The sequence below is a fragment of the Schistocerca americana genome, chromosome 10, assembly GCF_021461395.2.
Source record: "Schistocerca americana isolate TAMUIC-IGC-003095 chromosome 10, iqSchAmer2.1, whole genome shotgun sequence".
Lineage (NCBI taxonomy): Eukaryota > Metazoa > Arthropoda > Insecta > Orthoptera > Acrididae > Schistocerca > Schistocerca americana.
This window is the reverse complement of record NC_060128.1, coordinates 192,786,453-192,806,025: the sequence shown is the minus strand read 5'-3', so window position 1 is coordinate 192,806,025 and position 19,573 is coordinate 192,786,453. Positions and strand designations below refer to the sequence as shown.

The following is a 19,573-nucleotide window of genomic DNA, read 5'->3' as shown; positions in this document are numbered from 1 at the left end:
GTCTTCTCAGTGTGCTTGGCACAGGCTAGACATTTTATTGCCAGTTGTCAGAGTTGTAACTATATTTTCAAGTGTGTTGCCTGTGGTTTGTGAAATCTTGTTAAAACTTACCTGAATGGGACAACACGATACTAGAAAGCCCAGGTGGAACGCAGATAATGCAAGTTGTGATATTAACCACTCACTTACATATCAGAGATGTTCAATGGGTGCAACAGTTTGATATTGCTATGTGCCTGTTCGCCACTGTGCATGACAGTTACAACTATCTGCTGAGCGTTTTCCTGCCATTACTTGTATTCCAGCCAGGACTTTTAATACTGTTTTATAGTCAGAGGTAGTCCCACGCTCAGATAAAGTGTAACAGTGGTTTACGAACTGTGAGCAAGAAACTTCAGAACTGTAGTTAAGAATTTGACAATTGAGGAAAAACAACCACCAAGCAGACTGAGAAAGTGTTGAGCTCCACATAGTCATATAAAAGAGTTGTACACTATTATCGTTCTGCTACCACCCCCGCCTCTCCCCCTCTCGCCACCCCCTGCCTAGGTATGGAAATTGTTCTGGAATGTTTAACCCCGTTCGTACCTATGTACAGCTCAGTGCTGATAGTCTTGCCACTGATTCCACGCTAAGTCCCACTACAGCTGACATCAGTAATCCCTTCCCTTCCCCTTTCCTTTCTCCCCCTACCCCTTCTCCTTCGGTTTACACAACTGTAGAAGTACATCAGTGGTGCTCATACATATGGCGAGCAGTGACTAAATGAAGATTACTGCATGCTGCTACTTTCTTCCTCCCTTCATTGGTTGGAGCTATTTAATGCCACTGTTTCCAGGTAGTTTATTCTGTCTATAACTCTTTGTAAACAGTATTGCATTTGTGATGCTGTAGCAGTGTGTTACTTAAAAATAAAGATGGTGTACTAACTGCACATTTCTTGTTACACCTAATTCAATCACCAACAAGTGAGAAGTATGTGTTTTTATTAAGTTGTATTTCATCATGGATTTGGTGTGTAAGCATTTGTTGTGTATAACTAAGCATGTTGAAATTTTGAGTTATAAAATAATTATAATATTGCCAACTGTCTAACTTCTGTAATTCACACAATTACCATGGTGACTTTATAATGTACGTCAGCTTAGAATCTTTCGCCGATGCATTTGATATTACGATCACAGATTGCTTATAAAGTGGTTGTCCGAGGATGCATCTGCTTCGTGTTCTGAATCCTAGTTTCATACGTGGAATAGACACTGCCGGGCCCTTGCTAATGTCTTGAAAGAAGTGATTTTCCTGTATGGGAGGTTTTCAACTGAAAACATTTTCATTTCATTCCATTTGACATTATTAAATGTTGTCACATAAAATTTGTAATTTTAAATGCTTACAGAACATCGTGAACATCATGTGATTTCAAGATGTTGACCTATTTTAATGTGTTGTATCCTGGTATGGTAACAAAACCATCTTTTTGTTCTACACAATCTGATCAGCAGTGTAAAGGCACCCCTGTGTGATGTGGTATTGACAACTAGATGTAGCAAGAGGCAGATCTACTGGTGTAAAGAGGTATGGTGCACTGTGTTGCGAGTAGAGAAGCAATAACATCACAATGGACTGGTGAAGAGAGTTCAGAGACTCCAAACATGGACAAGTCATTGAATGTCACCTGAGTAACAGATCCATCAGGGGCATGTCAACCCTTCTAAAGCTGCCCAAATTGGCAGTTTGTGATGTTACTGTGCAGCAGAAACATAAAGGAACATCACAGCTACAAAGAGACCAGACTCTCCTCACGTACTGACAGGCGAGGACCATAGAGCTCTGCCGTGTGCAGTTGTTAATGCACAAAATCAGTGAGTTCCAGAGTGCATCCAGCAGTCCAGCTAGCACTACTACTGTGGCAACATTGGCAGTTAAAGAGATCAGGGTAGAATGCCAGAGCAGCTCCTCGTAAGTGACACATTTCATCAATCGGTACTAAGCGACGCTTGAGGTGTCGTAAAGATGAGGATGAATGGAAGCGAGTGATTTGGAATGAATTGTGCTACACCCCGTGCCAATCTGATGGAAGGGTTTGGGTTTGGTGAATGCCTGCAGAACTTTATTAGCCTTCATGTGTAGTGGTGACAATGAAGTACAGAGGTTGTGGCGTTATATATGGTATGGGAGTGTTTTTTCATGGCAAGGATGTGATCTACTTATAGCACTTAAAAAGTTGTTAATTGTGGAAGGATATGAACACAGTTCACAGCATTGTGGCCTGTATATGGTAGAGGAACAGTTTGAGGATGGTGACTGTTTTTATGAGAATGTCAGTGCACTGTTTCATAAAGCAGCATCCTAGAGGGAATGGTTTGTGAACCCTGACGGAATGTCTCTGGAACAAGTCACAATGTTGACTTCGCTACAGACTCCGGTGTGTAATGTCGCCACTTTTTTAGTTTTAGCTCTTCGAGAATAATGGGCTGCCATTCTTACACGTACATTCAGAAACCTCATTGAAAGTGTTCCCAGAAGTGTTCAACCGGTCAAAAAGGTGAAGGGTGGACACACCCCATATCAATGTCTACTACTACTTATTAGACAGTGTATACAACCTTCTGTATGATAATGGAAATGCCTGGATGGTAAAATAAGGGAACGACAACAACTTACTTCCAGGGGACTGGTGCACGGTGCACCAAAACACGAGTGGAAAACAGTCGACACTGTGTTTCGAGCTTTCTCTATTTTCCTAGTAGGAGTGCGGATGTGTGCGCACACACACATGAGCACAAAGATACCCAAACATACACGCTCGTAGACCTTATGTGGTTGTTGTGCCAATATCTGCTACAATCATGGTGTATTATTAGTAGAGGTGCCATTACAACTTGTACTGTTCGCAGTACTGTGTGGATCATGATGTATTGTAAGTGTTTAACCAACTTTTGCGATCAGTTTCTCGATAATGCCCAGTGGACTAAAATTGGCTAATAAGAAATAAAATGAAATTTAAGTGTTCATTTGAAATAAAAAGCAGATTCGTGCAGGAAAATGATCTCTTTCAAGAAATCCGTTGTGACAGTGGACACGGGAATTAAAAAGACCTTCCGTAATGAGTTTCCAGCAATAATGAGGAATAGTGAATTCTCCCTGCAATGGTCTAAAAGATATATCTGTTAAATAATTGAGGTAGGACAGTAGCTAATGACTCTCTCCTTGGAACTTGTGTGAAATATGCAACTGAAACAATAGTGAGAGTGTGTGGGAGTTTGTGTGTTTTGCAGTTTGAGCAACTAACCTGAGTGAGTTTTGTTGTGGATGTTTTTTTCCTCGCACGACGGCGTACAGGCCGAGAGACAGGGGGAGATGTACGCCAGCGTTTCAGGATCCTTGATGGCAAAATTCGAGTTTGATTCGTCCGTGAGTCCGCGCAGCAGCTCGCAGGTGAAGACCGCATCAGCTCTGAGCGTCCGCTGGGCCTGCTGCATGTGTGGGTGGCGGAGCACTAGCTCACTGCTTCACTAACACGGCTTCCTCTGTGCGCACCCACTAACTTCCTGACTTCCTCTTCTCTCTGTTGTGCTATTAACCTGAATGGGAGGCTGTAATCTATGTACTGCTCTTTTATGCGTGTGCAAGTTGCACTGGAACTATTGATAAAGGAATAAATTATGTAGATTAATCCACAGTCAATAACAGCTTCCTGCGAATAAGGCTGTCTAGATCACTTACTAATATTTTTTTAAATTTTATTTATTAATTTTAAACCTGTTGCTTGTCTTGCTCCCCCAGTCCCCAGGAGCTACTGACAAATTTGAGCATGGTGTTTGGTTTTGCATTCAACATTATTGACAGGGATTGGTTAACTCGGCCCTCTTTGGCGACCACTGATTCCTAATACTGAGTATAGACTGCCGAGACTCGGGCACCAGAGTACTGTTGATGCGTTTAGGCATACAACAGTATTTCTGCACCTTATCTCGGGAGCTTTGCACAGCTCTGGCCCCCGTGTTGTGTTCAGATATTTTGTATGTTTCACTTTCTGTTACTGGTTGTCAAGATTGGCATCTGTCTCTTTCTCATCATCTAATCTATGAGGAAAATGACACTGGATCTTGAATGCACCAAAGAAAAGATCATACGGATAATCATGAAGAGTGACAATGAGAATGGATTATCCGATGTTGAGATAAGTGATAACTCTGTCACAAATTCTGAAAGTGACAGTGTTAACCTGTTTTTTGGTAAGTTTTAACACTACAGTCTTTCAACAACAAATGTAATTGATAGTTCTTTGATCGAAAGAATCTGGAAATGACGGTAGCTTCGAGAATGAGTTGCCAAGATAAGATCAGAAACTATTGAAGAAAGAAAGTCTTCAAGTATTGTTGGATTTGTTACAACTGTAAATCTGCAGAGAAGCCTCAGTCAGAAACTAATTTTTACACATGCAATAATGTTTGTCTTGCCAGTGACAGATCTCAAGAGGCACAGAAGGAGGCAGCGCAGAAAGTACTCCATAAATTGTCAGGACTGGAAGAGGCAGGTTGCTCGGGTGATGATGGCCCGGGTAGAGGCTCAGACGCAGGCTACTTAGTGCAAGTAGACGAGCTGGCAATAACGGTCCAGCCTTCAGCTCAGCATCTCACAAGCATCTCCGTTGCAGCAAAAGAATTACTTACATTACTTTCTGATGTGCTGTGGCTTTTGTCTTTAACATATCTTGTAATTATGGTGAGAATACAGTACCTTGGGAATAAGTTATGGTACATGTGAATGTGTTTTGTCAGAAGAATTGAAAACAAGAAGGAATGCAGCAAAATTGTGCTGTGACTGCTTTAAGGCGATCAGAAACAACATTGTGTGGAAGTTCACAAGGAACTCAAACAATTACCTCAAGTCTTGTTTCAGATGCTGACACACACACACACACACACACACACACACACACACACACACACGGCCGCTCACTATTTGACCAGCTGACCAAATGGAGATCCTCAGAAGGCCCCTTTCAAACTCTGTCAGGTGTCGATATCACTGTCTTGAGGAAGTATGCGGCATCTTTATGTCCTTCACAGCAATTTCTCGACATCTGGTGCGAATCGAGCCTCGTCGTATAACCAGCCGGGCCTGTTAATGACACAGATGCAGTCTGGTAGTCATTGTACCTGTCACAAATAATTGTAAATCTCAGTCGTTCACACACTCGTCGACAGTGTGTAGGTGTAAGAAGCTACGGTAATGTCCAAACGTGTCTTTTGGGTGCTTCACTGTTTGTCAGACAGTGCACTCGATTTGAAAAGGCTGTAAGGCTGGGACGCGGTCTTCTTCTCCTACTGTGTGATCTGTATGTTGAAGAAGCAGTGGTGGAAATAAGAGAGAGATTCAGAAGTGTGCTTAAAATGCAGGATGAAAGAATATCAGTGATTAGATTCACTGAGGGCATTGATTTGCTCTGTGAAAGTTAGCATAAGATTTGCTTTCAGAATAAACCAGAGAAACAACAAGTATTGAAAGTGTCAGGAATGAGATGAGCGACACACTTGATGTCAAAGTTTCAGATTAAGTGAATGTATTCTGCTACCTTATAAGCAAAATAACAGCTGACAGGTGGGGGGAGGAGGACATAACGAGTAGACTACAGCAGGCAAAGAGGATTTTTCTGCCCTAAACAAGTCTGCTACTATCAAACGCAACCTTAATTTGAAGAAGAAATTTCGTAGATTGTACGCTTGGAACACAGCATTGTTCAGTAGTGAATCGTGAACTGTGGGGAAACCGGAACAGAAGAGGACTGAAGTGTTTGAGATGTGGTACTATAGAAGGGTGTTGAAAGTCAGGTGGACTGATAAATTGATAAATGGTGAGTTTCTCCACAGAACTGATTAGAAATACATGCAAAACACCGACGAGGAGATGGGACAGAATGATATGATACAGGTTAAGATGTCGAACAAATAACTGAGGACATTGGATGCAAGTGCCTCTCTGAGGTGAACAGATTGTCACAGGACAGTAGTCGGGGCATGCTGCATTGAACCAGTCAGAAGTCTGGTGACAAGAGAAGAAATGTTAAGGAAAATAGCAGACCCTAGCCTATGTTAACTACAACACAATTTCATTACACTGTTAGGAACTTTCATTCAAGTTGACAGTACAGGATAAATAAAGATGTGTTGCTACAGCATAACATTCACCGTTCTTGTTTTGACAGTGTAACTTAGAAACTGTTAAGAATGTAGACTGTTTGTGTAATTTTTCCTTCAGGATGATCCATTACATATCATATTATCATATTCACAACTTGAGTGGAATGTACCACACAGTGCAGTAATCTATAATGGAGTGCTATCTGAAAGAAGCTGCATAAATATTCAGTCAGATTTTTGTAAGATTTTAAAGTGATGGAAAGATTGGCAACTTGGTTTAAATGCTCAGAAACATAAAATTTTGCACTTTACAAAATGAAGAAATGACTCCTGTGACCACAATATCAGTGAGTCACTGTTGGGATTGGCGAGCTCCTACAATTACTCGGATGCAACATGACGGAATGACCACATAGGCTGTCGTGGGTAAATCAGGTGGTAGACTTTGGTCTATTGATAGAGTACATGGGAAGTGCAATCAGTCTACAAAGGAGATAGCTTATTGCTTAAAAATTGCTCGTGTGACTGGTTCTAGAATATTGCTCGCGTACGTGGGACCTGTACCAAATACGATAACGGGGGATCTGGAACATAATGCAGAGAAGGGCCACACGAATGGTCACAGGTTTGTTTAATCTGTGACAGTGTGCCACAGAGATAACGAAGGAAGTGAACTAGAAGACTCTTGAAGGTAGATGAAAACTATAGTTTCAAGAACCGGCTTTAAATTATGACTACAAATATACTACAATCTCTTCCATATCACGTACATAGGGATTTTGAGGATAAGATTAGAATAATTATTGCTGCATGCACAGAGGCTTTCAATCAATCATTCTTCCCTCACTCCGTATGTGAATGGAACGAGAAAAAAAAACCAAGCAGCTGGTACAGTGGGATTTGCCATCTGTTATAGACCTCATCGTGGCTTGCAGTGTGTACATGTAGGTATATAGACAGAAATCTGTCAACAGAATATGTTCATAGGTTCACTGATAATGTTACATGCCACATATGATTAGACACCCTGGTTGTTGTTTGGATATGAGATGACTTACATTTACAGATTTATCCAGCTGGAAATGTCTGTGTAGTCAAAACTGCCCAATAATGGTTTAAGTAAACACGAATATACAGTCTCAATGGAACTAGTTTAACTTCAAAGGAATTTCAAAAGATTTTGGAACCAAACTGGAGGGGGGTTAAAGCACCTTGTAGTGCATGTCAACTTCCTCCTGAAACATTCTGCAGACAGTAATAAGGAAAGGAAGTTATTTTAATCAAATACAAGCCTTCCATTGATGTGGATAGTACTTCAGGAGCACAAATACTAACAAACATTGCGCCAAATTCATCCGTTGCCAAAATAGCACCGTGAAAGAGAGCACGTGTCTTTTTAATTTGTGCAGCATGTTCTTTCCTATTCCCAGTCATCCCCACCATTTCGTTCCTGCTCGTAAAATCAGAGCTTCTCGCATTGCACACCCCGAATAGAGTAGCTCGTGTGTGATTTGTGTGCCGATCCCGTCACCACGTTACCCTCTGGAATGCAGTAGTTCTCTGTGCTGGGTGCTGCAAATGCAGGTCTCTGTGTCTTTTACTGGTGCCAGAACATTGTTAGCAGATATCTGCTTGACTTCTGTGAGCTGTTTCATTAGCTCTTCCATCTTATTTCCACCTGCACAACCCCTACCATTGTCAGTGTTGAGACAAGGGTCTTGATGTGCTTCTCTCGTGATTTGCAAGCTTTTCCTTTACCATCTGTGTGGAATGTGTTAGTAATGATAGATGTCTGTGTAGGCAGAAGAACTTACACAAACAACTCTGGAATAGTTTGCTTCTGACCATTGAGTACTAATTTTATCCTATTCACCAATGTACCACTTCCTGCTGTATCACCTGGAAGTACTATATTAAGGCATGTCTGTAGCTACTAACATCAGAATACTTATATCACTTTGATGAATTATAGCAGGAGGCGTTTTGGGTCATCTGGAATATTTGGTAAGAACTGTAGTTTTTAAAATAATTATTGTACAGTAAGAGCACTCATCACAAATAGAACAGAATGCGCATTCAGATGTGGACTAATTTTAAGAATTGATATGTGTAAAGCACAAAAGTATTACTGTGCCCTATTGACTAATTTTTTGTTAACTATGCTGTGATTTTTGCCAGACATGTACATAATTCTCTGAAGTAGATATTTACCAAACTTCAGAAATAAGCACACGTCTCAAGGCAGCACTACAGAGTACCCAGCTAGGGACATATTATCGTGCTGATGTCCTCAGGAAATCTGAGAATTCAGTTGGTCTCCATGTGCTTATTATAGCTATGTAGGTTACTGTGCATTTACAGTTCTCAAATATTTGTGTAACTTTGTGATGCTGCCTCATTAAGTGTATGCTCAGATTTGCTAATGTGACAATCAACTGCATGGTTTACAGTAGTGAATTTTAGGTAGCTTTTCTACTTTGTACATTGTTTGCTATTGCATGTACAAAAACAATTTTTAAAAAAATTGACATAAATGTTCAAAGTAAGTAAAGATTACTGATGCTGCTATTGTTTTATGGGGGACGTGGGCTGTAAGTGATAAGTTGCTTCCAGACCACAACAGTTACCGCACACTATATTTGACCGATACGTCTTACAATGTGAATCTTCTATTTCTCCAGGCGTATTTTATGACTAAATAAATCTCGGGTGAACAGCCTGGTATGAGTGTGCATAGGACATGTACTGGTCAGTACATCAGCGCACCTGATGGTGGCAACGTGGTCGAGTGCCGAAACATTGTGTCCTATGCACACTCATACCAGGCTACTCACCTGAGATTTATTTTGTCACGTCTTACAATATTTTCCAGCTGCTCTAATGTAATTCAAAGTAATTGAATGTTGTTGTTGTGGTCTTCAGTCCTGAGACTGGTTTGATGCAGCTCTCCATGCTACTCTATCCTGTGCAAGCTTCTTCATCTCCCAGTACCTACTGCAACCTACATCCTTCTGAATCTGCTTAGTGTATTCATCTCTTGGTCTCCCTCTACGATTTTTACCTTCCATGCTGCCCTCCAATACTAAATTGGTGATCCCTTGATGCCTCAGAACATGTCCTACCAACCGATCCCTTCTCCTAGTCAAGTTGTGCCACAAACTTCTCTTCTCCCCAATCTTATTCAGTACCTCCTCATTAGTTATATGATCCACCCATCTAATCTTCAGCATTCTTCTGTAGCATCACATTTTGAAAGCTTCTATTCTCTTCTTGTCCAAATTAGTTATCGTCCATGTTTCACTTCCATACATGGCTACACTCCATACAAATACTTTCAGAAACGACTTCCTGACACTTAAATCTATACTGGATGTTCACAAATTTCTCTTCTTCAGAAACACTTTCCTTGCCATTGCCAGTCTACATTTTATATCCTCTCTACTTCGACCATCATCAGTTATTTTGCTCCCCAAATAGCAAAACTCCTTTACTACTTTAAGTGTCTCATTTCCTAATCTAATTCCCTCAGCATCACCCGACTTAATTTGACTACATTCCATTATCCTCGTTTTGCTTTTGTTGATGTTCATCTTATATCCACCCTTCAAGACTCTGTCCATTCCGTTCAACTGCTCTTCCAAGTCCTTTGCTGTCTCTGACAGAATTACAATGTCATCGGCGAACCTCAAAGGTTTTATTTCTTCTCCATGGATTTTAATACCTACTCCGAATTTGTCTTTTGTTTCCTTCACTGCTTGCTCAATATACAGACTGAATAACATCGGGGATAGGCTACAACCCTGTCTCACTCCCTTCCCAACCACTGCTTCTCTATCATGCCCCTCGACTCTTATAACTGCCATCTTGTTTCTGTACAAATTGTAAATAACCTTTCGCTCCCTGTATTTTACCCCTGCCACCTTTAGAATTTGGAAGAGAGTATTCTAGTCGACATTGTCAAAAGCTTTCTTTAAGTCTACAAATCCTAGAAACATAGGTTTTCCTTTTCTTAATCTAGCTTCTGAGATAAGTCGTAGGGTCAGTGTTGCCTCACGTGTTCCAGTATTTCTACGGAATCCAAACTGATCTCCCCCCGAGGTCAGCTTCCACCAGTTTTTCCATATGCTGACAAATTCTAAACAGTATTGTGTCACCCATATGATATAATGAAGAAATCTGTAAAAAGGCTTTGGTAAAGTCTTCACCACTTTCTGTAAATCTTCTTAAAGAAAATTCCACAGGGCTCCTCCGAGCCACAAGTAGATTCGTTACCCGTCTGTCCCAGACTCGGCTGCTACTTCAGTCTTGCAATACTCTTGATTCCTCGGATTTAGTTGCCATTATCTGTCTCGTAGTAGGGGCACAGTGTTCACGTCAATTTTTGTGACCTTCTCCTTCCAGGCGGAGGACACGACCGGATCGACGGACACCATGTCCATCTGCAAGTCGGAGCAGTTGTTCTCGCCGGTGCGGGAGTGTCCGCTGCCCGGCTGCAACTTCAGTGTCGACTCGTTGGACTGTGAGGGCCTCACGGACCACGACATCATGCTCACCTGCCAGGCCAACAAGGACAACTACACCATCGCCTTCGAGGGCAGCCTCGCGCTCTGCTCAGAGGCTGACTCAGATTATCACGAACCGGGTACGTGTGAGGCTCAAAAGTGTGAGGGGGGTAGTACTGAAAGTCTTGTCCATTCTGTTGGTATGAATGTTAGTTTATATATTTTATGCAAACCCTGTATATTAGAGATTAGAAATATTTTTGTTGGTAATAAGCCCTCTTTAGTGCTTTTCATAACTATAATTCTATTTTCTGTGACTTTCTTGGGCATTCAACTGCTCCAGTCCATTATCTAGTAGAAAATTAATGCTGTAGTGGTTTAGTTTTACAGGAAAATATCTTGTCTAGGATAAATGAGGTAAATAAAAAAAGAAATATTAATATTTACTACTACTGCGGAACAACACTGAGGCATTGCTACGGAGACATACATAAAAATGCAGACAAGCGAAGCAGCCACGCCAACTCCACTGCGACTGTCGAGAAAATTCTCTTGTGGACTCTCCTATAATGCTAGGTGGTGGTGTCAAATGCAGATGTCACAGTCAGCTTCAGTCAGGTTAAAGAAATCATTTATATTGCTTGTTTGACATTACTCCCAGGAGGCAGGAGGATGACTGCATGTACACACTGTTTTAGAATGAAATTGAGACAGGAGAAGTATAAATGCGCAAATTACGTGCTTGTAAGTTGTAAGAACAAAAGTGTTACTTTGTAGTAATGCTTCATACTGAGCGCTCTGTGCGGTTGTAAATTAGGCAGTAAACTTTGTCTTGAACTTGTTGTTTCGTCAACTTTATCAATAGATTCTGTTGCAGTATCTGTCAAAATTCGGTCTGTTCAGCTGGATTCAACAAACTTTGGGACCTAACCACTTTCTCTGCCACTACTCTAGAGGCAACTTCCTAAAGTTCTTCCTAAATTAAAGCATAACAATATCAAAATTGCTTTTAAATATTATGAATGTATGCACATGTGTTTGTCAAATAGTCAACAGTTATTTTTTTATGCAGCTTACTAACATATGAGGTGGAAGAGTTGTTAGCACAGTGGAGTTGCATGTGGGAAGATTGGTTACCCTACATTTCTTGATAAAAGTACTGTAATGGCTCCTTGGAAAAGTAGTAGTTGTTTTTCCTCCCATTCCGTACCCAGTTAGAGCTTGGGTTCAAACTGTAATGACTGTGTCATTAATGGTGCATTGAATCCTAATTTTCTTTCCTCATGTGGATTTGTTTGCAAATATGAACATGCTGCCCATTTCAGAGTTACAAAATGAGACACAGGTTCAGATTTAATAAGAGTGAGCTGCTAATCTGAGTAATGATAACTTTAAATTCAGTTCTTTTCAACTACACATTTACAAGAAGTTAATTAAAAAAGTTCTGTGGCTGGAAATCTTTGTCCAGAAGAAACAGTTTTAGGCTAGATTTAAAATTTGCGTAGTTACTTGTCTGACAGTTTTATCTTATTGGGCAAGTGCTTGGAAGTTTTTGTGGCTCCTTACAGAACTCATTTCTGCGTCACTGTCATATGTAGTAGTGCCCGAATAATTAACATAGTTTTTGAGTACATCAAAATCTAAATACTGCTCGCTGTTTGGCAGTGTTTATTTGGGTGGATAAGAAAAGTCTCAGTATTTCGCTTTGAGCCAGGTACAGATGTCTTTCCCTGACTACTGGTTTTGGTAAGTGGTAGTACCCCATTTTGCATTGTTTCATAGTTTACATTTACTATATGTGCATAAGGTATACCAAAATACCTGTTGGGAATTTGTGTATTATCTGAAACACCTTTCCTGAATTTACTGTACAATTTTAGCTTCGGTAAAAGAAGGTACATTAAATATGGAAAAAAATATATAGGGGACTGCACTATGTGTCAGTACGTTAAAAATGTGCGTGATAGGATGGCAGCTGCTGTCTCAGTCTAGCTCTGTGTCTGCAGTAGCAGTGTTATCATATATTACATGTGTGTCTGTATGAGACACATTCACAAAGCTCTGTTCAAGTTGTTTCCACCAACTGGGTTATATTCATTTCATCATTAATATAACATTTCTCGGAAAAACTTGCCCGACTCTTATTTTAGGAGTAGATGCTGGTAAGTGACGAGGTGTCTTTTGCAGTCGAGAGTGATGTGGGCGGAAGTTCGGACAGCCACCACCGGTGGCAGCACCGTCCCCAACTGGGGCGGCAGCCCGCTGTGGACCAGTCGATGGCGCGGTCCGACTCACTGTACACGACGTGGAGCAAGCTGCACAAGCGGTCCAGTGACGTCCAGCTCACACGGCATCCGTCAGGTACAGTCGCTGCTGACAGCACTCGCATTAAAGGTGAAAAGGGAATGATCAGTGCTTGGCTTCCAGAATCTCTCCTCTGGTCTAGTGTGACACACCACCTGAAAACTTGGCAGTGTATTCAGTGTCTTTTGTGGATACCCCATTGCCTCATCTATACAGTGAGTAGTCCTTCCACTGTTTATATTCACTCCAATGTTATTTCAGTCTTGAACTATTTCACTGTTACAAAATTTAAATATGTAGAAACAAATCTAATGACAAATCTCAATTGTGAGCACCGATTTTCATTGTATTCATTACGGAATATACTTACTCGCTGTAAGCTGAGTGTTGGGAAATGTATGTGCAAAATGGGGGAGAGAGTGTCACAGATATGGTACACAAATTGGGATGGCTTTTATTTAAACAGACCTTTTTTTTCCGGGTAAGATCTTTCCACAAATTTCAATTATCAACCTTGTCCTCCAGATGAGAAAACATTTTATTAGCAGTCGCCTAAATAGTAAGAAATGATTATCTTCATAAAATACAAGAAATCAGAGCTTGCACGGGAAGATTTAAGTGTTCATTTTTCTTGCACATCGGTAGAGTGGAGTGGTAGAGAAACAACTTGAAGGTGTTTGAACCCTCTGCTAGGCACTCAATTGTGAATTGGGAGTAGTCAGGTAGATGCATTTGCTCTACTAAAAAATTCTATAATACGCCTTTTAGAAAGATATTGGCACTGAAAAAAGTAGTATTTTATGAATCCCTGTGGATGACCTCTTCTGGCACAGCTGCCTTGTCATTGTGAACTCAAATAAAAATATTGTGATCAATTTGGAAATAAAGGAGACAGCTCACCAAATAGTGGATGTGTTGATTCATTGACAGTCACACAAAAAAGAATGAGATCTTTGTTAGCTTTTGGGCGAATTCTTTGCGTGAGAGTGTACAGATACATCCAGGGTGTCTATGACCCGGGAGATCCAGTAAAAACCCGGGAATTTTTTCATCCGGGAGAAAACTGGGGAATCTTTTTGAATTCCGGGAATTTTTCATTGTTTTAGTTTTCAGTTAAATTTTTGTGATTTTGAATGGTAAGAACCAATACTCTAACAAAAAAAATTTACTGCATCCCTCTTCTGGAGAATAATACTGCAGCAACAAAACATGAACCAGAGAAAAAAACGAAAATAAAACTTAAGTCGCAAAGAAAATGTGCCATATACAACAACAAAACACAGTGCTCATACAAGTGTCTGCCAACAGCAAAGTGTGTCAAAGGCTTTAGGAAGACTGTGCAGTGCTTCTTAACAACAAATTGCCTCCAGTGAGTGTGACGTGACAGTTTTTTACATTAGATTCGTTTTAATGCAAGATCTTTTAATGTTTCAGACGTACGAATGTGCGGGCTTCCTGCCTGTTATCTGGCACTCCCTGGCAATTGCTGAAACGTACCTTTCTAATATGTCACGGAAAAATATTGCGAATATTGCTTCAAAAAGCGTTACTTTCAAAGTAAATTTCCTTTCATGTAAGATAAAATATGTAGATTTCTTAAATCACAGAGTGTTTGACTATCATTTAAAAATCAACTATTTGGGGACGACCATATGAAGAATTTCGAGTGCATAAAATCAGACATTTACGTCGTTATTAAAAAATTTTACTGGCACAATTACGCGATGTATGATGCGCAAAAAAGATCAACAATATATGTGGAAGCTTAGCTTCTCTTGCAGCTTATTAATCTTAGAGACCAATATTATGTGTGATAGCTTTGCTTTTCTTGTAGCAACAATTGTACATTAATTTAAGCCATTAATTTTTCTTATTTGTGTGTTCGCGCTACTTAAGAGTGATCTTGCTATTGGCTGACTACATTACGTGTCAAATGCTGTAATCAGCTGGCGAGATTAAGTGACATGAGCTGTGACTGGCTTACAAAAGCGCGTCGCAGTCTCAATTTTAATGGTTCGGAAAGTAACATGCGGTGTTTAGTGAAATTCGAATTTATACCTTCGTAACACGGAAATATGCAGTGTATACGTTGTTGCACATCAAAGATCTTTCCAAAACGTGTTTTTTTTCCCCTGAGTTTCATTTTCTAAAGTGCTGGGAAATTCTACGCCGGTGTATAAAACCATAAACCATAAAAGGATTGATAAGTGCCGAGAAAAAGTATAGTCACTTAACACGGAAAAAGTGTATTTTCACCCAGGAGAAAGTGTATTTTCAACTGGGAAATCCGGGAATTATTTTTCCTTGTCCATGTAGACACCCTGTACGTTCTCTCTCTCTCTCTCTCTCTCTCTCTCTCTCTCTCTCTCTCACACACACACACACACACACACACACACACACACACACACACACACCTTATCTTTACTACTTGAAACATAGAAACATAAATTAGTGCGTCATGACAGTAGGCAATTCTCCGACAGGTAACAACAACACTGCACCGGCGATGCCGACGTCGACAGCAACAGGGGCGGCCCTGAAGAGCAGATCCCTGCCGGACCTGTGTCCACCCAGGAGGGGGGCGCACGGTGGAGGGCGCTGCGTGCGGCTGTACGACGTGGGCGAGGGGGACCTCAGTCTGGTTCGCCTCTTCATGCGCCAGCGCACCGGCTCCAGCATCGCCACAGGTAGCATCCGGGGCCCGTGTAGAAGGTTTCATATTTCAGGCCTTCTCTTACATCAGACCAGGCTTTCACACACACACACACACACACACACACACACACACACACACACACACACACACACACACAGTGTTGTTTGCATCATAGTTTTAGAAATGACAATAATTTTAATCTGATAAGTTTGCAATAATATGGTATTGATAGAATTAAAAATGATTTGATAGTATCTAATGCCAATGAGAGTTAAGATACAGATGAAAAACTAATAACATTACTACTCCAACTCCTACTCCTGCTGCTGATAATTGTAATACTCTTGCAGAAACTACGCACCAGAATAGCCTAGAAAAAATTGCAGTATGCGTAGAAGTTAATAAACTGGAATGAATGCACGGCTTGACAAAAAATATCTACACCAAGGGCTCTAAAATGCATACCTCAAGAGCTATAACCATTTGTTCATGTTCACTACTGTGACACACATCCCTCTTACTGCCAGCTCTCCACTATTACAAACAGTGTACAGAATGCTGTAAACAAAGAACGATACATTCCTGTATTATTTTCTAGGATTACAGCATGCAGTAAATGTGAATTGTAATTATTATTGAAAACCACCTCAGCTGTATTGTTACACGTTCGTGTTACTGCTGGCTTCAAAACAATTATCACAAATATTCTGCCGCTTGCCTGGTGGGAGTATATATGACATGCATGGATCAGTAAACGATGGAAACGTATGATCGATGGTCGATTAGTGTGGTGGCTGGAGTCACACCCTCTTCTCACTAATGCTCAGTGTGGGTTCCGAAAGTGCCACTTAGCGCTTGATCATCTCGTCACCCTGTTGATGTTCATCGTGAATAATTTTCTGCAGAAGCGACAAACAGTGGCCGTGTTCTTTGATTTGGAGAAAGCCTATGATACCTGTTGGCGGACAGCCATTCTATGTACTATGCACATGTGGGGCCTTCACGTGCATTTTCCTACTTTCATCCAGGAATTTTTGACAGACCGAGTTTTCCGGGTACGTGTGGCTTCCTCCTTATCCCGCACCTTTTCACAGGAGAACGGGGTGCCTCAGGGCTCCGTACTGAGTGTCGTCCTCTTTGCCATAGCCATCGACCCAATTATGGACTGCCTTCTAGCTGGCATTGGCGCCTCTCTTTTCGTTGATGACTTTGGTATTTATTGCAGCTCCCAGCGGACGTGTCTCCTGCAACACTGTTTTGAATGTTGTCTGGACCATATCTATTTGTGGAGTGTCACAAATGGTTTCCGCTTTTCTGCTACCAAATCAGTTTGTGTCAACTTCTAGCAGTGCGAGGCATTTCTTCCACAGTCCTTGTGACTGGGCCAAAATGCTCTCCCATTCGTGGATGCAATGAAATTCTTAAGGCTTACATACAATAGGAAACTCAGTTGATCTCCCCACGTGTCCTACCTGGCTGCACCCGGTCCCACAATGTCCTTCGTGTATTGAGTGGTAACCTCTTGGGGAGTTGACTGGACTGTCCTCCTCCACCTCTATTGAGCTCTTGTCTGCTCCAAGTCGGATTATGGATGCATTGTCTACTCCTCTGCATGGCCGCCTATCTTACGCCGTCTAAATACAATCCACCATTTGGGGATCCGTCTCGCCACTGGTGCCTTCCGTACTAGCCCAGTTGAGAGTCTATACGCAGAAGCTGGTGAACTACCACTGTCGTACCAGCGCGACATCATACACAGTGGGTATGCGTGTCGACTTTCTTCCGTGCCAGGGCACCCAACCTTTGACCCTTTTTTTGATGACCTTCTTGAACCACCAATACAAGATGTACGTTTCTTCTCTGTGGCCTCCCGGTGTCCGCTTTCGTCACCTGCTTCAGCAGCTGCAGTTCACACTTCCTGCCACTTTCCAAATGGGTGAGAGCCCTTCACCACCTTGGCTCCAGACACAGGTTTGCGTGCATTTTGACCTCAGCTTGTTCCCGAAAGATTCGACTCCAAATCTGACGTATCGCTGCAAATTTCTCGAACTTCGCTCACAACTTGCTGATAGCATATTTTTGTACACTGGTGGTTCCAAGTCCGCCCACGGTGTTGGCTGTGCTTTTGTCGTCGGAGATGCGAAGTTTCAATACCGGCTTCTCGAGCAGTGCACAGTTTTTACCACAGAGCTTTTTGCCCTCTATCAGGCTGTTCGCTATGTCCGGAGGCACCAGCGCACTCGCTGTGTGATCTGCTCTGACTCCCTCAGTGCCCTTCAGAGTCCGGATGATCCAGATCACCGCATCGTTCAACGGATCCAGGACTGCCTCCATGTGTTCCCGGATGGGGGAGCCCAAGTTCTGTTCATGTGGGCTCCTGACCATGTTGGTGCATCTGGGAATGACGCTGCTGATGCCGCAGTCCATCTCGGTCGGCCCGCCTCTTAATCTGTTCCCTTGCAAGATAATCATAATATTCTCTATCGGCGTATCACTTTGGCGTGATCATTGCTGCTCCCTTGATGGGAACAAGCTACGAGAAGTCAAACCTCTCCTAACAACCTGGTCGACTTCCTCCTGCCCCCCCCCCCGCCCCTACCCCGTGAGGAAGTAATGTTAGCTTGGTTGTGAATAGGTTACTGCCGCTTTAGTCACCGCCACTTGCTGAGTGGCGACCCTGTACCTAGCTGTCCTTTTTGTAGCCAGCCGTTAAGTCAGACATTTCCTGATCCTCTGCCGCTATTTTAACCACTTAAGTCTCAGTGTCGGGCTGCCGCCTGCTTTGACGGACATTTTAGCAGATAATGTGCGAGCTGTGGCTTGTGTTTTAAGTTTTTTTAAAAGCAGTAATATGACAAAAGAGATTTGATTTTTACCTCATGGTCTCAGCATTCTATGCTTCTATGACCTTAGATGTTTTGCGCCCTAAACCCACCACCCTCTCACGCCCCCTCCCCCCCCTCCCACCCCACCCCAAAAAAAAAAAAAAAAAGTAATGATAATTCGGGTTTGTGGAAAACAAAGTACCTTGTCAATTTGTGAAAGTCTACATTGGGCCATTGGGCAGACTCTGTGCAAATAAATCAGATGTGCACAGAAAATTGTCACTCACATTTTGCAACCCATGTAAGCCATAGTCAAGCACTGTATTTCCAAATGACATTCCACGGAGTGTTCAGACACAAAAATTTTGGAATATGGTCATAAGGAATCTGTGGAAATACATTTGATGGAAAACCTTATTAATCAGAATGGCGGCTTTTAGCTGCCTAAGACGTGGGACGTGCTCATTTCTTTACATTGTGCAGACAGACAAAATTACACATCCAGTGCCTCCTGCGTCCAATAACAGTTAATTCTGTAAATTTAACCGCCAAATTTTAACTCCATGTGTGTGTAATTCGATAGATGACGTGCGAGTAGTAACGCAGTTGTGTGTGCACCGTAGTAGCTCAGGTGCCTCACAGTTCAACAGAAGACACTCGTGCAGCAGAGATCTATGCATGTGTAGGATTCCACCAGTCTTGGATATAAACATTGTGATAAAATTCACTAACATGGCTGCCTGGTTGTCAACCAAAATAGCGAGTCAAGAAGTTTACAACTTTTGGCTGCAGTCCCAAAATGTCGTAGAATAATAATGTTATCACTAAAATTAAACAAGTTTGTTTCTGCTCAAAGCTGCCATTTTGTAATTTTTAATTGCTATTGTAGTGTCGAATGTTACTGATCCTCAGGCAGAAATCTCGCATCCAAATATACACACACTCGTACTAGCAGACAAAAATAATGACACTTAACATGTTCTCCCACATTTGTCTTGTCCCTCTTGACTGTTGGAAAACAGATGTGATAGATAGACCCTAACTTCAAAGACAACTGAAAGCAGAAATGACTGTTTTTGATAATTATGTGAGGGCTTTGGATTGATCCCACATCGAATTATTATTAAAAGGTTCACT

The 19,573-nt window shown here is 41.7% G+C and overlaps 1 protein-coding gene across 1 annotated transcript in view; it reads left to right on the top strand.

Annotated features, from left to right (window-relative positions):
* LOC124552382 overlaps positions 1-19,573 on the top strand; it is a 229,359-nt gene that overhangs the window by 133,634 nt on the left and 76,152 nt on the right. The window contains exons 5-8 of the mRNA XM_047126645.1: positions 3,343-3,438; positions 10,548-10,788; positions 12,836-13,009; positions 15,439-15,642. Coding sequence (XP_046982601.1) covers positions 3,343-3,438; positions 10,548-10,788; positions 12,836-13,009; positions 15,439-15,642 — 715 coding nt within the window. The remainder of the gene's footprint in view (positions 1-3,342; positions 3,439-10,547; positions 10,789-12,835; positions 13,010-15,438; positions 15,643-19,573) is intronic.